Source organism: Candoia aspera, chromosome 5, assembly GCF_035149785.1.
Source record: "Candoia aspera isolate rCanAsp1 chromosome 5, rCanAsp1.hap2, whole genome shotgun sequence".
In the NCBI taxonomy this organism is placed as follows: Eukaryota; Metazoa; Chordata; class Lepidosauria; order Squamata; family Boidae; genus Candoia; species Candoia aspera.
This window is the reverse complement of record NC_086157.1, coordinates 27,085,059-27,104,040: the sequence shown is the minus strand read 5'-3', so window position 1 is coordinate 27,104,040 and position 18,982 is coordinate 27,085,059. Positions and strand designations below refer to the sequence as shown.

General features: G+C 39.1%; 1 protein-coding gene across 1 annotated transcript in view; it reads right to left on the bottom strand.

The window, feature by feature from the left end:
* SLC15A1 (solute carrier family 15 member 1) overlaps positions 1–15,997 on the bottom strand; it is a 34,233-nt gene extending 18,236 nt beyond the window's left edge. Inside the window, exons 1-11 of the mRNA XM_063304393.1 lie at positions 15,887–15,997; positions 10,754–10,763; positions 10,222–10,244; positions 9,356–9,440; positions 9,113–9,254; positions 6,750–6,869; positions 5,153–5,252; positions 4,453–4,543; positions 3,086–3,169; positions 2,672–2,754; positions 482–568 (exon numbers count right to left, since the gene is read on the bottom strand). Coding sequence (XP_063160463.1) covers positions 482–568; positions 2,672–2,754; positions 3,086–3,169; positions 4,453–4,543; positions 5,153–5,252; positions 6,750–6,869; positions 9,113–9,254; positions 9,356–9,440; positions 10,222–10,244; positions 10,754–10,763; positions 15,887–15,997 — 936 coding nt within the window. The remainder of the gene's footprint in view (positions 1–481; positions 569–2,671; positions 2,755–3,085; positions 3,170–4,452; positions 4,544–5,152; positions 5,253–6,749; positions 6,870–9,112; positions 9,255–9,355; positions 9,441–10,221; positions 10,245–10,753; positions 10,764–15,886) is intronic.
* Positions 15,998–18,982: the final 2,985 nt, after the last annotated feature.

Genomic DNA, 18,982 nt, shown 5'->3' with positions numbered 1-18,982 from the left:
CAGACCCACATTTTTGGTCAGGAAAATGGGGAGGATATTCACAACTGTGTGAATTGCTTTCATTAATCAGCCTAGTCAGCCTGTTGACTTACTGAAGAAATATTAAAGTGTTGTTCATTTGTTTGTTTATTATTTTTATGCTATGCATGCTTTCAGAGTAAGACTGAGATTAAATCTAACATCCCAAATGATAGTGTTCCACAGGGTTATCTAACCTTTACTCCGATCTTAGTTAAACTTGTCCAAAGTTCTAAGTTTGGGGGTTTCATGGCTATTGCTATCCAGGTATAAGTGCTGTCATGCTTATCTTTCTGAAGTTGCCTGGAAATTTTTAAGGCAGCCAGAGGGATCAGAAAAATTGCATGTTTAGCAATGACACTTACGTAATGAAAACAGGTCAATCCAAAATGTAAAAACAAAGGCAAACCTGTTATAATTACAGTAGTTATAAAATTCAATATAGGCAAATAACCCAACTTACATCATACTTCTCGGTAGCCCAGTCCATCCAGTGCTCTCTCTTGGGAAATTCTTTGCTGCGATGTCTAAATCTATTTCGAATAGCAAACTGGAAAAGAAATAATTTTCAAAATAATAAGAATACTATTTTTCCCTTAATTACATTCACAAATATTTGCAGGAAGAGAGTACCCCAAGTTAACTGCCTGAAATACTACAAAAAGATATGGGAATAGAAATGGTGCTAATTGGATGTGATCAAAGTTCTCCATGCACATGCATTCACAAGCTCAGGTATATGCAAAGACACACAAGCAAAAGGTTATTTATAGCGGTGTAGGAATACACATATCTGAGCACTGTACCTCCTACATTGCATCTGCCTGCCCAACAGGTCTGGCAGGAGGGCATGTTTCAGGTCCTGTGAGCCAGAGTGTGTCATCTGGCAGGACCCAGGAAGAGAGCCTCTTCTGCCATGGCACCTACCCTGTGGAACATCCTCCCCTGGAGATCAGATTGGCCCGACCTTGCTGGCTTTTTGCAAGGCCCTGAAGACCTGGTTTTGCCAATGGGCACAGGGACTCAGGAGTGTGATGGAGCCGGTGCACAGACTATACAGTACTGTTTTGCTGAATGGGACTACCTCGGCTGTGAGTTTTACGTATTTTATGATGGTTTTTAATATGCTTTTAAAATACGTTTTTTCTACTTGTTTTTAAATTGTTGTATTGTTCTTTTTTGTTGTTTTTATAGTTGTTTAATTGTTTGTAAGCTACCCAGAGTAATATATAAGAGATGGGTGGCTATATAAATTTGAATAATAAATAAACAAACATGTAGGATAAGGAATAAATTGGCTCTAAGCTCAATGCAAATGCAGAGAATTAGGCAAGTATGTTACAAAAAAAACCAAAAACAAAATGGCTGGATTAATATAGCCACTTGCTATGGCCAAGAGAAAGATTAAGTCAGGGTGAATGAGATAGACGAGAGAAAATAGAAATAGCCCATATTAACTACTGTAATAAACAGTAAGGGGAATACAAAAGAGCATTTCCAGAACAATCAAAGATAGCCTAGGCTAACTTCCTGTACATCCTTCCTGGTGCCCTTCATATGCACTGGACTAACATTTTGATTCTCCTAAATCAGATGGCTTGAAATGATGGAGTTCCAATCTAACACTTTTAATTTCTTGAGGTCAAAAATTGGAGGACTAATTTTTTTTTTTAAACAAACGTAAATGAGACAAAAACTTTCAGCTAGAGCCATAACACACTGGTAAATTTAAGGAACTGAAACAATTATTTAAAAGCTGGTACGGACTCAATAGATGCTTTACTCGGAATATAAAACTTGCTTCTTTTTGTTGGGGAACTGTGTCAAACTGCTTTTTGTATGGCATAACAGTGCCCCCAATGTAGCTGGCATGTTGTTCCTGTGCTAAAACGTCTGAACAGATGGAATTCAGCTTCTGTTTTCCAAAAATACCTTTCCCATTGAACTTTTTTATGCCATGGCATAACTAGTTTGCATCTGATTTGCTGGAGTATTTAGCTTGATCTGTCCCAAGGATATTAGCTTTCATTTATCCTCCATTTTCTGTAAAACGTAAATATAGTGCTCAAGAAACAATAAAAGGCAAAAAAAAAAAAAAAGAGCAAGGAGTGCCATCTAACAATATCCAAGCAGGAGGCCTAGATGCATCCTTTGCAGTACTCAAAGCTAAAAGCTTATTGAGCCAGGTAATAAGTAAGGCTGCCTACACATTTTAAAGAATTCTGCATATATTTCTCTTTCCCCCTCCCCCCAAAAGTCCCTTTTGTACCTAGACATTTGGCTTAATTAGTTAAACAAGGCAGGGACAAATTTTGTTCCAGTTCTGAAACCCAAGGGGTAAAATGGAGGTTGGCCTTCAGAGAAGAACAGAGATAGGTCATGAAGAACATTCTAGGCAAGGGTCAGGAAGAGGAACATTCTTGATCATCAAGCAAACATTGAGTCAGTCTAGAACTAAATCCGAAACTGCTATAATTCTAGATAAGGAACTAGAACTGCTACCCAAATTAAGGGTTTTTATGTAGTTCAGAAAAAAGAGGGGAATCCTGAGACAACTAGTGGGGAAATCACTGAATACAGATTTAGTTCAAAATAAAGTTCAAGAAAATAAGTTGCCCTTGAAAATGCTAGTCTTGAATTATATATCACTTACTGTAATGCATTTAGCGACTTGGACCATGATGTTGCCTTCAGGTTTAACTTTCGTGTACATTGTACTTCCAGCTATGAACACAACTGCAGATAGAAACCAAAAGATAGCAGATTTTGACCAAGTAGTTAAATGTCAACAAGGGGATTTGGGTAGCAAATCAATTTACAACCACTTTAAGATCTAGTATTAAACAATTAAGGAGAGGGGGGATCTGCTACTAAATCTAACATCTACGTATTTTCTGACATTCTACTCTTATTTTGAAGGTTGTCTCTCATGTACAACCCATAATAGATCATAAAGTTACTAGGGAAGTGTCATAATGAACCCTAACACATTACAGTTATATCACTGTAACAAAATAAATAATATGGGGGTTAAAAAGCAATATATCTGGTAAATTGTCCGACTTACGCAGTGCTATTGCCATTAGTGCAGCAGGAACGCCAAATGCCAGAGGATAACATTTTTGTTTGTGGTGAATTCCACATTCCACTCCTGTACAAAGAAATAAGCAGGAGGCATAGTTGTAACACTTTCCCAGAACAGCAGCCTGAAAGGACAGGCCTTTTCTGTCAATTATTTAGTGAACTGAATTACTTATTGTATTAGAACAAAAATTTATATCTGGGAGTCTCATTTGAAGGACTATTCAGAAATGTAGGCAGTTTGTAATGATTTATAGACTTGGGGCATATCTATAGCCCACTCTTCAACTGCTCTACTATCTACTATCCTATCCCATGCTGTCTTGATTCTAGGCTGGTGTAAGGAAATCCTCTCCATACAGACAAGGTATTCAGTCTCAATGGCAGGCTTTCAAGTCTTCCCCTTGGACAATTCCCTTGTGGCTGTGTCTTTCCGCCTTTGGGAAAATAATCCCCAATTCATTTATTTCCTCTAGGATCTTCTTGGATATATATACTATGATACCCCTATCAAACACCAACTTTTTCTTACAGTAACTGCATTCACACATTGCAATGAATCATGATTTCTTTCACAAAGGTTCACTGAATAAGCTACAACTGTAAAACCACAGTGTACGAATTAACATTGAACCATTACGTCTTAGTAAAACAAATGGACCCCATCATAGAAACCGCAATCAGACTAACAACTATCAATTGATCTTGGTGATCTCATTCCAGATTCGGATTATGGAAAGTAAAGATTCCATGCAAAGAATAAAGGTCTGTCCTTTTACAGATGCAAGAATAGCTTGAAGAAACAATATATTTTATCATTATTTGGTGCAATTACTTTTTCTTATACCAGATTATGATTATATTGATCTTATTAATACAGCCACTCATAGTTTTTACAGCCAGGGCATTTGTACTTTGACTTACATAAACAATTTAATTATTGCTATTAATAATGTCCTCACTATTACTAGAGCCTGTGGCTTGGATTCCAAGCAGGGTCCTATATAATCAGAAAGGACATTTGGCATGTGTCAGAAACAGTAGGGAGAGAAAAAAGACTATTTATGACTATTCTAGTTTCACTTGCCAATATTTTACATGCTGGAATTTATACTTCCAAGGGCTGGAATATATCACCTTCTGCTTAATCTTCAGAAATGGCTTTGGGAGTAGATAACAAAAGATTTAAATCATCATAGAGCTGCAAATCCCAACAGAAGAATACTAGTTCAATCACAAACACAGACTAATACAAGTCTCTCCTAAATGTTTTCCCTTTTATTTGTGTCCACATTTAGCAAACCCCATGCCTATATCAAGATTAATATATTGGTCTGATGTAGAAAAAATTACCTCTAAGGATTGGGGTGATGATAGTAGAAAGAAGGCTTCCAGCATTAATGGAAAGGTAAAATATAGAGAAGAACCTGCTTCTTTGTTTTTCCTGAAATACAAAGAAGAACCTTATTATAAACTAGTTTTTGAAATTCTTCTAATATAAAAGTACATGGTTTCTACAAATAAGCATGTTTTTTACAAAATCACTATCATGTTATTTTAAGTTTTGTAACATAATGTTTATTTTTTTAGTCTATAGGGAAATAAGTTAGACAGCAGAGGGTTAATGTGACCAAAATGACTACATGTGTTCCTCAGCAGGAAAGTTGGCAGATACAACTTTGGGTAAGGAAATTACAGTTAAACATTGCAGGTGCTGCAAAGATACAGTACTGGAAAAATAAAAGTTGCATTTGTGGGGAGAATCAAGCAGAGAACAAGCTCTTGAAGTACTCTAGATAGGAGTTGATGTGAATCCTGAAATATTATGTAGATCTGCTGTACTTCCATTGATCCTCAAGCTGCATATTGTAAATAAAATATCAGAAATCTCTATAGTGCCCCACCAAAAAAATCAAATCAAATCAATGTATGGTTCCACCTCTGTATCTTCTATTTCCTTGAATGACAATACAGCAACAGTACCACCAAGAATCAAACCAAAGCATGACAGTTTACAATCTTTGTAAGTAAACAAATAAAATAAAATTGATACCTGGCCCTCTTCAAACTGATCTCCACCAAATGCTGCTACACATGGCTTGATCCCACCAGTTCCCAGAGCAATAAGTGCCAAACCAATCATAGAGAAAGCTCTGCAACAACAGAAGTAGATTAACCACAATAGGCAAGTGAGTAAGAGGTTTTTTCTTAAATCTCTTCAATCATGTCTGATTCTCAGAGACCGCCTGGACATGTCCCTGCAGTTTTCTTGCCAAGGTTTTTCATGCGTGGTTTGCCCTTGCCTCCTTCTTCCTAGGACTGAGAGACACAGACTGGCCCAAGGTCACCCAGCTGGCTTTGTGCCTAAGGCAGGACTAGAACTCCCAGTCTCCCGGTTTCTAGCCTGATGCCTTAACCACTACACCAAACTGGCTCTGAGGTAAAATTTCCCTGGTCCTTTTGCATGTGTTTTTCTATCTACATTTTACTTTGAGCTTTGAGATGTATTTGCTAATGGGCTACATGAGCCAACAACTGAAGCATATAACAGGATCTGAAAATCCCATGGGGATCACAGCACAAAGTACATCTAGTTATCCTGAAGATGACCCACTGTGAAGATAGGAATTGCAAAGCTGAAGTTTAAAAAATACCAAGAAACAAATGCATGTTGGCCAATACCCTATCCAAAGCATATTTTAATATAGTATAGATTTACTCCTGTGTAATAGTCATAATGGCGATTATTGTGATAAATCTCAGATCCAAATTTTGTGTAGATGGTCCACGAAGTCAAAACCAACCATTACAATAATAAAAATTTAAAGATGAGCTCACTAAACTGATACTTATATGCTGCCAGCATATAAAGAAAGAGAACCTCTGCTCCCCAAGCATTTGTATGGTAAATACATGGAGACTTTATTGTCATTAGGAAAATAATGAAGACATAAATAAGATTACAGATTAAGAATGAATTCTGACATACATGTTCCTAGGCAAAAATTAAAATCAATACAATATTACAGAAGTATTTCTGAATATGCAGAATTTTCTAGAATAATCTGTAAATGTGTAAGAGGTTCATTTAAAACTCTTCAATATTGTTTCTGTGAACCACACAATTTTCCTGCCCCCTGTGCATATCTGTTAATATTCTAAAATATAATATTGAAAGTTTAATCTTATAAGGGACAAGCATATAATTTAGCCATTAATAATGGGCAGAGGGAATATTATTTCTTACATAGTATCTTAGAATGGCAAGAATTAAAAAAATTAGTATGTATCTAGCAATTAATCTTTAGCCATGTGCTATAAAATGAACAATTTTCTCTGTAAATTGATAGGCAAGATTATAAAGTTTCCATTTTGAAAACCAAATGGACTCTTGCAAATGGTTTTCACAGCACAATCAAAATACAGTAATGGTAGTACTTTGTCTGTAAAAGCAGATTTGCGATATTGTTGCTACATCAGAAAAAGGCTCCTTGGACTTTGCCACATGATAGGAGTCATAGGATGATGCAAAGGGAGGAACCAAGGCTACAATAATTAAGCTCACAATAAACAGATTTGTGGTACACTGAATGTCTAATAGGTCCCACCATGCATTCATGTGGAAGATAAAGATAAGTGCTGCAACTTACATGGGAACTTTAATGTCATCTGGAGCACCATCTTGATTACCATCCATCAAGTCATTTATGGAACTTATCGACAAGACTGCTTGCCCAATTGTGTACACAATGGACAAGGAAATAATGGTCCTGTAATGAAGGACACAGACAGAAGATGTATTTTAATGGTCTCTTTTTTTGAATACGAGAATCTTACATTGGTTCACTCAGTTAAACACAGTGTATAATAATAAAAAATGAGCATACTCAGTTGCACACATGTAAATATCACTGAATGCTATTCAATATTTTATGGTTTTTCTATTTGGGTTGTCAGTATTAGTAGCCCCTTAGGGGAAGATGTCAATTATGGATAATGGAGTGAAAAATTAACAAAACAGTAAAGACTCTCAAATAGAATATAGCTCCTGGGGACTCTAGGGACATGTCTATATACTTTTCTTGGCAGTAATATATGGTTTGCCACTGCCTTTCAAATTAAATTCTAACTGTAGAAAAATAAGCAAAGTAAACCAATTGAAACTGTATCCCATTGAAATTAGTCATATTTGCACCATGCATACAGACACACAGACACCTATACGGTGTGTGTGTGCCTGCCCATGCATTACTATATTTAACATTCATATACAGTAAATGTGGCTTAAACCCGTTTGAATTTTGGCAATGAAGGAACCTTGTGAAAAACCCTATTTTCTGTTCCCTAGTTATTTCTGTTGTACTGGGAAATCTTCTGTACACAGTAAAACCACTTTTAAGAAAATATTACTATCATGTACAGCTAGCATTTAAAATTACTATGTCCAGAAGTCAAAAGTCTTTATTGTATTTCTTTTGTATTTGATTTATAAAATCCTGATGAAGCACATTATAAAAGTAGAAACATGGAATTTACATAGAATGAGATCATTGGTTCATCTAGTTCAGCCTTTATAGGTTTGCAGGCAGCAAAGATTCTAAATAGGTGAATTCAGTTGGGCCCTTTTATAAATAAAATATCTGTGCTTCCTCCATCAATGAATGTTAACCCTTCTGGATCATACTGTCAGTAGCCACAATGGAAAACAGATCAGGGAAATCTACTGATATTTTTCTTGTAGAGTTCTTCATTGTTGCAATAATAAGAACATGAGGTATCAGACATGTCATCTCTGATCTCCCATGAAACCAGAACAACAAAGTAGGGAATAACTTCCAGGTTACACCCAGACAGAAAATAGAACCAAACAGTGACTCGCTACATGAAATCTGAACATCTCTTTAATTGATGTGGTGAACCTGCTTGATACGCATTATAATAGTTAACAAGATCTTAGGTACATACTATCTCTGACATAATTTTGTAACTTTTTTTAAACAAAACTTTTTTTTAAAGGTAGCCTAGCTGAATTTTATAAGTAAAACAAAGTATGACCTGGAATTTAAGATTTGTGGAGAATATATAAATATTACATATTACCTAGTCATTGTAATCTTTTTCCTCCAGGTTAGGCACAGATTGTCATAGAAAAAATCTATCTATGTGGTGTCTAAGAGTCAACATCAACCTGATGGCACATGATCAATCAATGGTTTATAGAATTTATCAATCAATTTGCTTATAGAAGCAAAAGTGGAAGGCATTTGATAGGTATTCCTCCATCACTGCATCTTATTAGGGTAGCAGGATCTGGGATTTGAAGGGGGAAACATGGGGGCATGCATGTCGCACCTGTCTGCAACTCCTTGAAACTCTTGTGTCTTTTCCTGGGTTCAAGCAACTGCCCTCTGTAGTGGCAGTACAATCCTGGGAAAAGCTGTGCTTGACTTAAGAGTTGGTGAGAGCAGCTAAGTGTGCACTTGTACATGGTGTCATCTTTTCCCCTTATAATCCAGAGAGCTACACTGCCATAATCTTTATAAGAGGAAAATGATATATTTCACTGGATAGGAATAGAAAAATTGCAGCAAAATGTACTTCCTTTAGTATTAAACTACAGATGTGCAAACACAGGGGCCCTACAAGCATTAGGTATGCTCCCTGAACTTCTCAAAACACTGAATTGTAATTTTAATAAGACAGAAGTAGAATGATAGCTATATTTAATTGGTTATTTTAAGTTAAATAAACAATTTTTCTGCCTTTAGGCCTGTTAACCACCTACTTATTGGAGTGCACCAAGCACACATTCTGCCTGAAAAAAAATGTGCATCTCTTTATTAAAGGAAAGATTCTGGTCTTCATATAAGATCCTGAATTATATATTGGTTGATGACTGTAATGTGCATTGATTGGATTCGATTCTGAATTAAGGAAATTATCCCCACCTTCAAATGCCCCAGTGAAGGAGTTTGAATCTCCTAACTGTGCTTTCCCACCAACATACACTCACTTGAACTTTCCCAGCCAGGAGTCAGCTACGAGTGCTCCAAGGATAGGTGTCAGATAGCAGAGAGCAACAAATGTATGGTAAATGGCTGTAGAGAGATTATCATCCCAGCTGAGAAAAAACTTGAAATAGAGGACAAGCACAGCTGAAAAAAGAAAAAAGGAAACAACAAGAGTAGTTAATGGGAGAATCAGCCAGCAGCTGCATCAATAGGGATCAAACTAGAATATTGGTTTTATAAATCACCTCGCATTCCATAGTAGGAGAATCTTTCACAGAATTCATTGATGACTATGAAGAAGATGCTAAGTGGGTAGCCAAAGCAACTGAGCTGAGGTAAGACAAAAACAACAACAAAGTTAACCATAATGTTTATGAAGCTACGGAACTATTCCCCCACAATCTAGTATCCTTCAAGGAAGAAAAGGTACTGAAACTACAGAATGCCTATAATACTGCTCCCCCTCCCATTACAGTGGGCCTTTCCAGGTTACCTAGAGGTAGCAAAGATTCAGGAGCCATTGACGTAGCATCACTCTGTAAGTGCTCTACTGGTTAAAATGGAGGGGTTGCAGAAAGTAGGAATGAGGGGATGACTTGGTGTCTTCCGGAATATACTGTATGCTGATGTCCAGCCTCTGATAGGATGTCTAAGTACTGTACTAATGCTTGAGGCTGCCGTCAAATTCATTAGATAAACCCACTAGCACCGTGAAAAACCCCAATAACCCCTAGCTCATCTCTCGGCTATCTTCTGATTAGAGAATATAATTTTTGCTAGATTTAATTAAAATCCAAACATGTACCTTAATAGCTCAATCAGAAAAAGATTTGTAAGAGTTTAATGTAATGTCTCTGTTTTGCTTTGTAAAACACTAGTAAAATCAGTCAATAAATATGTAAAGGTGATATTCAGAGGATACAGAGATTAGGATGACATAACCTTATAGACCAAGAACAATATCAACCCTGGATTTTGCACCACAAAGCAACAGATAGCTAAACCTGTCAGAGATTACAGAGTGAAAGTAATGTGTTCTTAAAAGGAAGAAGGAAAAAAGTAGGAACCCACCAAGAACAAAGCTTCTACATTTTTCAGCATAAACACTTACCCCATGTTTTCCTTTACTTTTCTCTGTGGGGAAAAAAAACAAAAAGAAAAATTGGCAGAAAAATCAGCAGTTTTGATAAAAGCAACAGCACAGTACAACAGCCATTTCTTACTAAGAGGGTAGAATTTTAGCTACAGTTTTGTATTATAGGCATTACATCAGCAGGAACTAAAATTGATCCTTCTATTACATATCTATCTATCTATCTATCTATCTATCTATCTATCAATTTAAATAGGAGTACTGTAACAAGAAGAGCCTCATGTGGCACAGAGTGGTAGGCAGCAGTATTGCAACCGAAAACTCTCCCCATGACCCGAGTTCGATCCCAGTGGAAGCTGGATTCTCGGGTAGCTGGCTCAGGTCAACTCAGCCTTCCATCCTTCAGAGGTCAGTAAAATTGCTGGGGAAGGTGACAACTGGGGAAGGCAATGGCAAACCACCCTGCTATAGTCTGCCAAGAAAATGTCGTGAAAGTGGTGTCCCCCAGAGGGTCAGACATGACTTGGTGCTTGCGCAGGGGACCTTTCACCTTTCACACACTGTAACAAGAAAGATGGAAAACCTGAAAGATAATCATACTTTGCTACATTTCCAAAGTGCAAATTACAAAAAGGCCTACCCTTTAGAACAAGGTTCCTCAACCTTGGCGACTCTGAGCTGTGCAGACTTCAGCTCCCAGAATTCTGGGAGTTGAAGTCTGCACAGCTTAGAGTCGCCAAGGTTGAGGAACCCTGCTTTAGAAGATGTAAAGTAGATTTATTTACCTATATTAGCCTTTCCCAACTATTGCCTGTTCTGGATAGGTAATTATAAAAATTAAAATACAATATATTAGGGGAGCACCAGGTTGGTGAAGACCAATTTACATAACTATCTTATCTAATATGTTGAATGCCACCTATACAGAATGTACATAGAATATAAAATATATGCAGAACATGGGATGTAAAATGCATATTTCCTATATGATAGATGAAATCATATAGGAATGATACAATTGACAGTGATGTAGATATTTCTTCATCTCCTCCACATTCAACATCTATTTATACCAGATTATAATTACTAATATATGTTGTTCCAAGGAATTATTTTTATCCATAATTATTTCTCGTAGTCAAAATACCTAAGAACAGACTTTATCAATCTTTTGATTTTGCCTGAAACCTAGATACATACCCATTCAGATTTGGTAAGACATATTTGGTCTATAAATTCAAGAACAAGTTGCTTTTAAACATAAGGTTTTCCTGAACAATTATTCAACTAAAAAGACTTAATATATTATTTCAATCTCACTCTACTAACCTTTTTATCATCATCATTGTATCTCAAAATCTTTCACTGCATCTGGACTATATAATTTAAATGATTAATTCTACATGAAGGTAGAATATGGGAAATAAAGAGTATTCATTTTTGTTCATACTTTTTCAATTTTAAACATGTCAGCCATGGACTTTTTTTTTTAACCACCTCTGGCAATTGCTTTGTTCTCAGGACACACTGAAGTTCAAACTAAGAAAACATTTCAGCCTAGCATGTTGAAGAAACCCTGCTCATGTGATTAGTTTATAATCCAGTATTTTGTGTGCATCATTTGATAAGAGACAGTAAACACATGAGCCTTACTTCCTTCTCCAAAGATAATAAGAATGATGACTTACAAATATACCAACAAGTATAATTGAACTTAAGTATTGAGACCATCACATAACACAGTAACCCAGGCTTAGCCTTAACTACAGTTAAGGCACTTGTCCAACAAATGAACTCTGGAATGACTTGGCAAACCATGGTTCCTTCTGGACTGTGAACCTCTCCTTTAAACCACAATCCCTGTAATTCTTGAGTTGGGGGAGAGGATGGCTTTGCTTGATAGACTGTAAGGGGGTTGTTTTTGTAAACCACAAAATAAATCTTCTGGTGGCCACTTGCGATCAGTGACATGGTGCAGGGGATAAGAGGACCTCTCCACCCTGTGACCTTTGGGGGTGGAAAACCAAAACCAGATGTGAAGCAGTGGGAACAGCTCTGTTTGCAGATATTCCTGCACATCTCTGGTTACCATGAGCTTTGTTTTCTTGGAGGACTAATGCCTGCTTAATTATAAGTCAATTACTGATCTTGGTTCATATATCATGCTCTGTCATGCCTGATACTACTTAACTAAGTTTAAAGTATGATTATTATGATTTATGGCCCCTCCCTTGTTTCTGGTCCAGATAATAAACCTCAATGACAAATCACAATGTGAGATAGTGTATTAAGACTTGTTGCAGCAAGCTAAACAGACTGAGTGACCCAGTAAGCCTCGCATCTTGGAGCATATCTGAATCCATGTCTCCTCAGGGTAAGTGCAATATTATAGCAGTGATTATGACATGCTCATTCTTAGTTCAGAATTCATATAATTCTGTAAATGTATTAAATCCTGCAAGAGCAAACGGTATGGCTCTTATCTGGCTGAATATTGTCTATAAATGTCACTTTAAGTACAGTTCCTCACTTTGGATTGGGACTATGGAAGATACGAACTTCTTATCTACACTACAGAACACATGACTCAATCAGAGCCATATCGATTTGTGTCACAGTGATTGTTTTGCTTCTGTCACTAAATCCTCTAGAGGTCTGACCTTTGCTGAATTATAGAAATTAGCAAATAAATCACTTCAGATTGCTAAAAGTTAAGACAACACCAGAATTCATGTCAGCATTTCTTCAGTACCTTTGTACCCTGCTTTACTATCTTGAAGATAAAACCTAAGTACAAGGAGGATCTGTACTTTAGAATTCTGATTTGTGGGGTAAACATATCTATAATAAATAGTTATTACAGGTCTATTTGTGGTTATTCTAATAGCAAAAGGTTCATAGTTCACAATGCATGAAAAAACTGACAGTGCTGTTAGCTACTTTTAAGCATCACACTGCTGCACCACACTCGAAACACAAAGAAATCAGTTGTCAGAAGTCACACAACTGAGTCTTTAGTGGTGTCCACTGAAAAGGTTTTGCTAAAGTCCTCTGTCATTCATTCCTGACAGATATTCTGTGCATCTCTCAGCATGTGAAAAGGGCAAATTTGCAAGCCACTGTAAGTGGTTAAAAGCAGCAATAGTTACCATATAGTTAAGAGATAATCAAATACTTTTTGTAACATATAATTTTAAACACAAATTGTTATTCTCTAATAAGATCTAGAAATACAAAACCACCAAGTATCTTTCAAAAAGGGGAAAGAAGATAATGTGCAGGTGACTGCTTATCACCAACTTAACTTCCAAGCTTTTTCTTCTGGCTTCTTTTGTTCTGGCAAATGGAAGTATCAGTATCTGAATGTGCATGGTTTAAAAAGTATAATGCTGAACTGATGCCCGAAGTTCATAACCAATTTAAGTGTAAAGAGGTAATTTCAGCCCCAATGGGAATAACAATGAGGTGACAAATTGAGAAGAGTAAGTTCTGAACGGTGGAGCCTCACAAGGCAGCAGAACTGAAGACATTCCCTATTGGGGTCATAGGGTGACCATAGGGCGGTTCAAAAATAGTAACAATGGCAATCTTAAACCCAAAGCCCTGCACCTTTTGTATGTGCATCGACTTAAAATCAGGCATATGTACAAAGGGGCAGCACTTCAATCACAAGCTCTCAACTGTCATCTTGATTATTTTTGACCCCTCCCTGCAGATGCCACTATTCCTAATATATATCCTCTCAGGCAGAATTCCCAATTGGCATCTGTACAAGGGACAGTTACATGCCCTGGGTGGTGTACCAAGTCAGACTACCCAACCCACTTGCTTTCTGCTAGAGAGGAAAAGGTATTGTTCTTGAGAAGACTGCAGGTGAAAACAAGCAAGAAGCTGTGTGCTGCGAATCATTAAACAAATCTCTGTGGTTAAGTGAATTACACGATTCCCCATTGATTTGCTTGTTGGAAGCCAGCTGGGAAGGTTGCAGATGGCAAATGTGACCCTAGGATACTGCAACTGTCATAAATACATGTTGGTCGCCAAGTGCCCGAATTTTGATCACATGACCACAGGGATACTGCGATGGTTGTAAGTGCGAGGACCGGTTGTCACTTTTTTCAGCACTGTCGTAACTTCAAGCAGCTGCCAAACAAATGGTCATAAGTCGAGGACTACCTGCTACATAAAAGCATTTCCCTGGAAAATAGGTGGCGGCGGCAGCAGTAGCTACCAAGCCCCACATCAAGGCAGGAGATAAATCCAGAGGACTTTTGATGAAGGGAGTGTAAGACCTCCAGCTTTTCACTTTTTTCACTGCATTTTAGGCAGATTTATGCAAGGCACCCAAAATATACATGTACTTATAAGCTGACATGTAAAAAAAGTGACACCCAGGGTAGATCTCTTTTACATATACATACAACGCTTACGACCACAGCAGCCTCCAAAACACTTGGGATTTTTGAGAAACCAGTTGGTTTGGATTATGGTACACTGAACTTGGTCTCATATCAACAAACTGGATCACTTTACAGTGCGATGGTATTGTGGAAGGAGAAAAAAGAAAACATTACCTATAACATCCCTAAATTATTTAAAGTATATTCAGGTTCAGTCTAGCATTGTAGAAATATTAATAACAATTAGCAAACTTTTAAAAAATTAACCCATTTATCTAGGTGCTTTGGTTTTTGGAACCCTCGTGTTCCACAAGAACTTCATGGGGTTCCATAGGTGACTTGGGGCAAACAAAGAAATGACAACAAAATCACCGGAACACAATCAATTTTCTACCATTAGAAGTTTGCCTCTTGATCCTGGATTCCATAAAAAAAAAAAAAGATTCTGCTGCCCAAAAAAAGTTTGAAAACCCCTGATCTAGACAATGTATTTCATTGTGCAATCAACACTGCAAATGCAACAAGCGTCTGCAAGTGATCACAACAGTGACTGAATTCATGGAATCTTTCAACCCACAGCAGGCTTCCCTCCTGGGTTGACTAAACCCAGGAGCCATGAGCAAGCTGACCACTGTGTAGCCTGGTGTGCTGCGTGAGCTCAGCCTCTCCGGTTAGTTTGTGGTTGGGTACTGCACAAACAGAGAAAATTGGCTTGATGAAAGGCTTGCTCCTGTCCAGAGGAGACTGCTTTCTCACCAAATGTAATACCAATTTGGCACGGTTTTCTCCTTAAATTGTACTGGCTGCACATTGAACATTTAAAAACAAGGTTTAAACATGCTCTGAGAGAATGTCTACTTGAGTGTCTTCTAAAAGCCTCCCTAACAATTAGCGAAGTGTGTTGATGGAACACACCTCCTTCCTGCCTTCCATTATCTAGTTGCTTAGTAAGGCAGACCGCGAGAAAGGCATTTAAACCAATTACCCCAAGAGCTCACGTGAACCTCAGTTCAATAGTCCGGTGCTTTTTGGGGAACAATATCCGAAAGCAACGTAAGTGTTATACTGAAGCTTCTGGTACCTTGAAGAGGAGCAGATGCATATATAAATGGGATACACCTTCTAGTGCGCGAAGCTACATCCCATCCGATTTAAGGTGCCACAGCCCGTTTCCTCTCGGGGTCGAGCGCAGCCACAGACCGGCCCGCGTTTGGCAGCTCGCCGCGTCCGAGACTCCCCTCCGACCCCGCCCCTCCAGCCTTGGCCAAGAGCCCCTCGCTGACCTGGAGTGCGCGCCTTTCCGAAGGGCGGGAAAGGCGACCCAAGGAGTTTCGGCCCCTGAGCAAGGAGAGCCGCTGCACAAAGCGCAGGGAGCCGGCGCTTCGCCTCCCCATTTTAGCTTCTCGCGCCACGCTTCGTTTGTGGGGCAAAGCGTCCCGCCCAGAAAAAACGGGGTTCATTATTAAGCAAGCCGCGGCTGACTGAACCTCGGGTAAGTGAACACAGCCGCGGGCTAGAACAGCGCCGTCGGGAAAGCTCCGCAGGAGCGAGGTGCTGATGAAACAACCGGCTCTTCTCACACAGCTGGCGCTTGGCGAGGGATTTCCTCGGCTCCGCAAAGGCAGCCGCTGACGGACCGGTCTTGCCCGCCGTCCCTTCACCCCCCCCCCCGCGCGTCTCCACCGACTTCTCCGCTGCCCACGGTCCACCACCGCCTGCCAATCCTCGAAGCACCTGAGCGGCCGCGAGCAATTGCGGTCTCCTTCTCTTGCGCTGTTGTTACTGTACGAGGAATCGAATTAACCACCGGGGGGTGGGGGAGAGGGCGGAACTGATCGCCTTTCCTTTCCTCAAGGCCTAATCTACGGGGAAGGGGAGATTTATTAAGAACAGTCGGAATTTTTTTTTGTTTTAAATTTGCTAAATGTGTTTAAATCGCGCTCCCTGCACGCGCCACTAAAAGCTTTGCGGGAATGAGAGCGACCCCGCCCCCCGGGACCCCCTTAAGGGAGAGGGGTAGCCTTGGTTTGAAGATGTCCGGGGAACCAGCTGGCTTCCTCAGCCCGTACTTGTCTCCTCTGAAGTAAGCCCGCCGAGGGGCTCGCGCGCAGAGAACCGGGGAGAGCACAGCCGCAGCCTAAGGGCGCAGAAATGCTCCCAGTCGCCCTAAAAAGTGAGGAAACTCCTCCCGACCCGGCGAAGCAACGAGGGGGCGCCTGAGCGAGGGAAGCAGCCCGCCTGTTGCTGCACAGCTGCTGGTATCCCCCGGAGACGAGGCTCCTTCGGGAAACCCACCCGCTCGCCAGACGGTCCGGCCGCTGCGACCATTCCTTTCCTTCTCTATACGTACCCATTTGGGCCGCCCTTGTTGGTGCGCTCGACGGTCCTACTTGGGGCAAACGCTGAGGTGGAAAGGGAAGAGGGTGCCGGAGAACGATTTCTTTAAAGCCTCTGCCCTTGGCCGGACTCCAAGTCCTACCTGTACCTGGCCACGAAAGCGAGGAAGGAGGTAGGCGGTGGGCAGGGAGGAATTGGGTCTACCCTGCCCTCGCGCCCGAGAGAGAAAAACACTTAAGAGGAAGAAGGCAAACCGCTTCCCTCCATTGCCCCAGGAGGAATTTGTAGGGCAGGGAGTGGGAGGGAAGGCAGGCTCTCGACCTCCACGCTCCATTATTCGGCACATGATTAGTAAGCAATCAAGAAAGGGGGAGGGAAATCAGCCCCCACCAACACCTCGTCTTAGTCCTCCTGTGCCTTTATATATACCTTGATTGGACAGAAATCCAACAGGTGCTGTTTCTGTCACATTTGCTGGTCAAGAGACACCTGTTGAATCCCAAGGCATACTGGGGGATGGGAAGAGAATTGGAAGTTTATTAGATGGATTTTTAAAATCCTACCGACATAGGGGCCAAGATTTCATGAGAGAGAGAGAGAGAGAGAGAGAGAAAATAATGGGGGTGGGGAGGTTAAGAATAGGAGGTGATGAGGCAGGGAAGAGAAATATACTTACTCCTGGAGACAGCAAAGAGGAACTTACTAAAAAGTATACAGAAGGATTAAGAAATATGTACAAACCTCTTGACAGAAATAAAAAGCAGTCAGAGTAGTAGATTTTCTTTTATTACTTGTATTTCCTTGGCATGAAAGTAAGGTAAGCTTAAAAAACAAGCATACCTGACAAGGAAAAAAAAACAAATTTCTTGCATTCTACTAGGATAGAAACTCTTGTACGATTTAGTAATCTATTTTAATGTTACAATTGTTTTTATTGGTTGGTTGCTAATATTTAAAGAAGCTTAAATAACTGATGTGTCAGCCAAAAAGTAGTAAATACCAAAGAAAAAACAAAATGTCCTATGTTAGTGTCAAGGTTTGTATATATGTTTTGATTTATGTAGATGCATGACATTTAATTCAATATAATTGCTATTTGTGTTTCATGTATTTGTTGCTAATACAATATGAGTTTTCTATCCTAACACTGCTCTTAGTGCTATTCACCTGGTTAGATTAGGAGTAAAATTTAGGTTCACCTGAAATGAATCTTAATATGACTTTATGTAAATTGAAGATGGCCCCAGTATTGTTTTGTTACATGCATGCCTACATCATCCTTATTACAGTCCAAGACCAAAACAAAAATAAATCAAAACAACCCATACAATCTAAAAATACAATAGGATTATGACTGTTTAATTCATGGTGTGCTTCTGTTGACAATCTGGATATTGTGGCCAAGGCACAAAACTTGGCAATTTACTTCTTAAGCCATTATTTAAGAAAAGATCCAAGTAACATTGATCAGGATGACTGGGCAGTCTTAGGGGGTGAATTAATTGAGAATGCAGTTCCATATAGAATTTACTGTATACTGTAGAAAAAAACATGTTCTAGGATTTTAGATCCACCAGAGGGATATGGGTATTGCCTAAGCGCTACAGGGATTCCATTTTCTGCCATCCACAGTTGCAGAGGGGAGGGCATTGCAACATGGTCTGGAAAAAGTCCATCATTTGGGTATAAGACAGTTTATATAAATAACATGCAGTGATAGGAAAAGATATTCCAGAAAAAGAAAATTGCACTGTAGTCTTAACCATTTTTTAAAAACCCATTATATTCTGTGGTGCTACGAAAATGTATATAGGATTGCATCTTCAAACTATTATCTTAAATATAGATATTTGGGAATATGGACCTCTGAATATAGGCTTAAATCATTGCACTGTTAAATATTATGTTTTCTAACCATTTACATACATTAGTTCCATCACAGTTGGATTAGATACATGAGGTTAATCTTTGAAGAATCTTTTGAAGGTGCAGTTAGTCCTGAAAGTAAATGCAAAAATGTTAGTGGGCATCTAATGACTCCA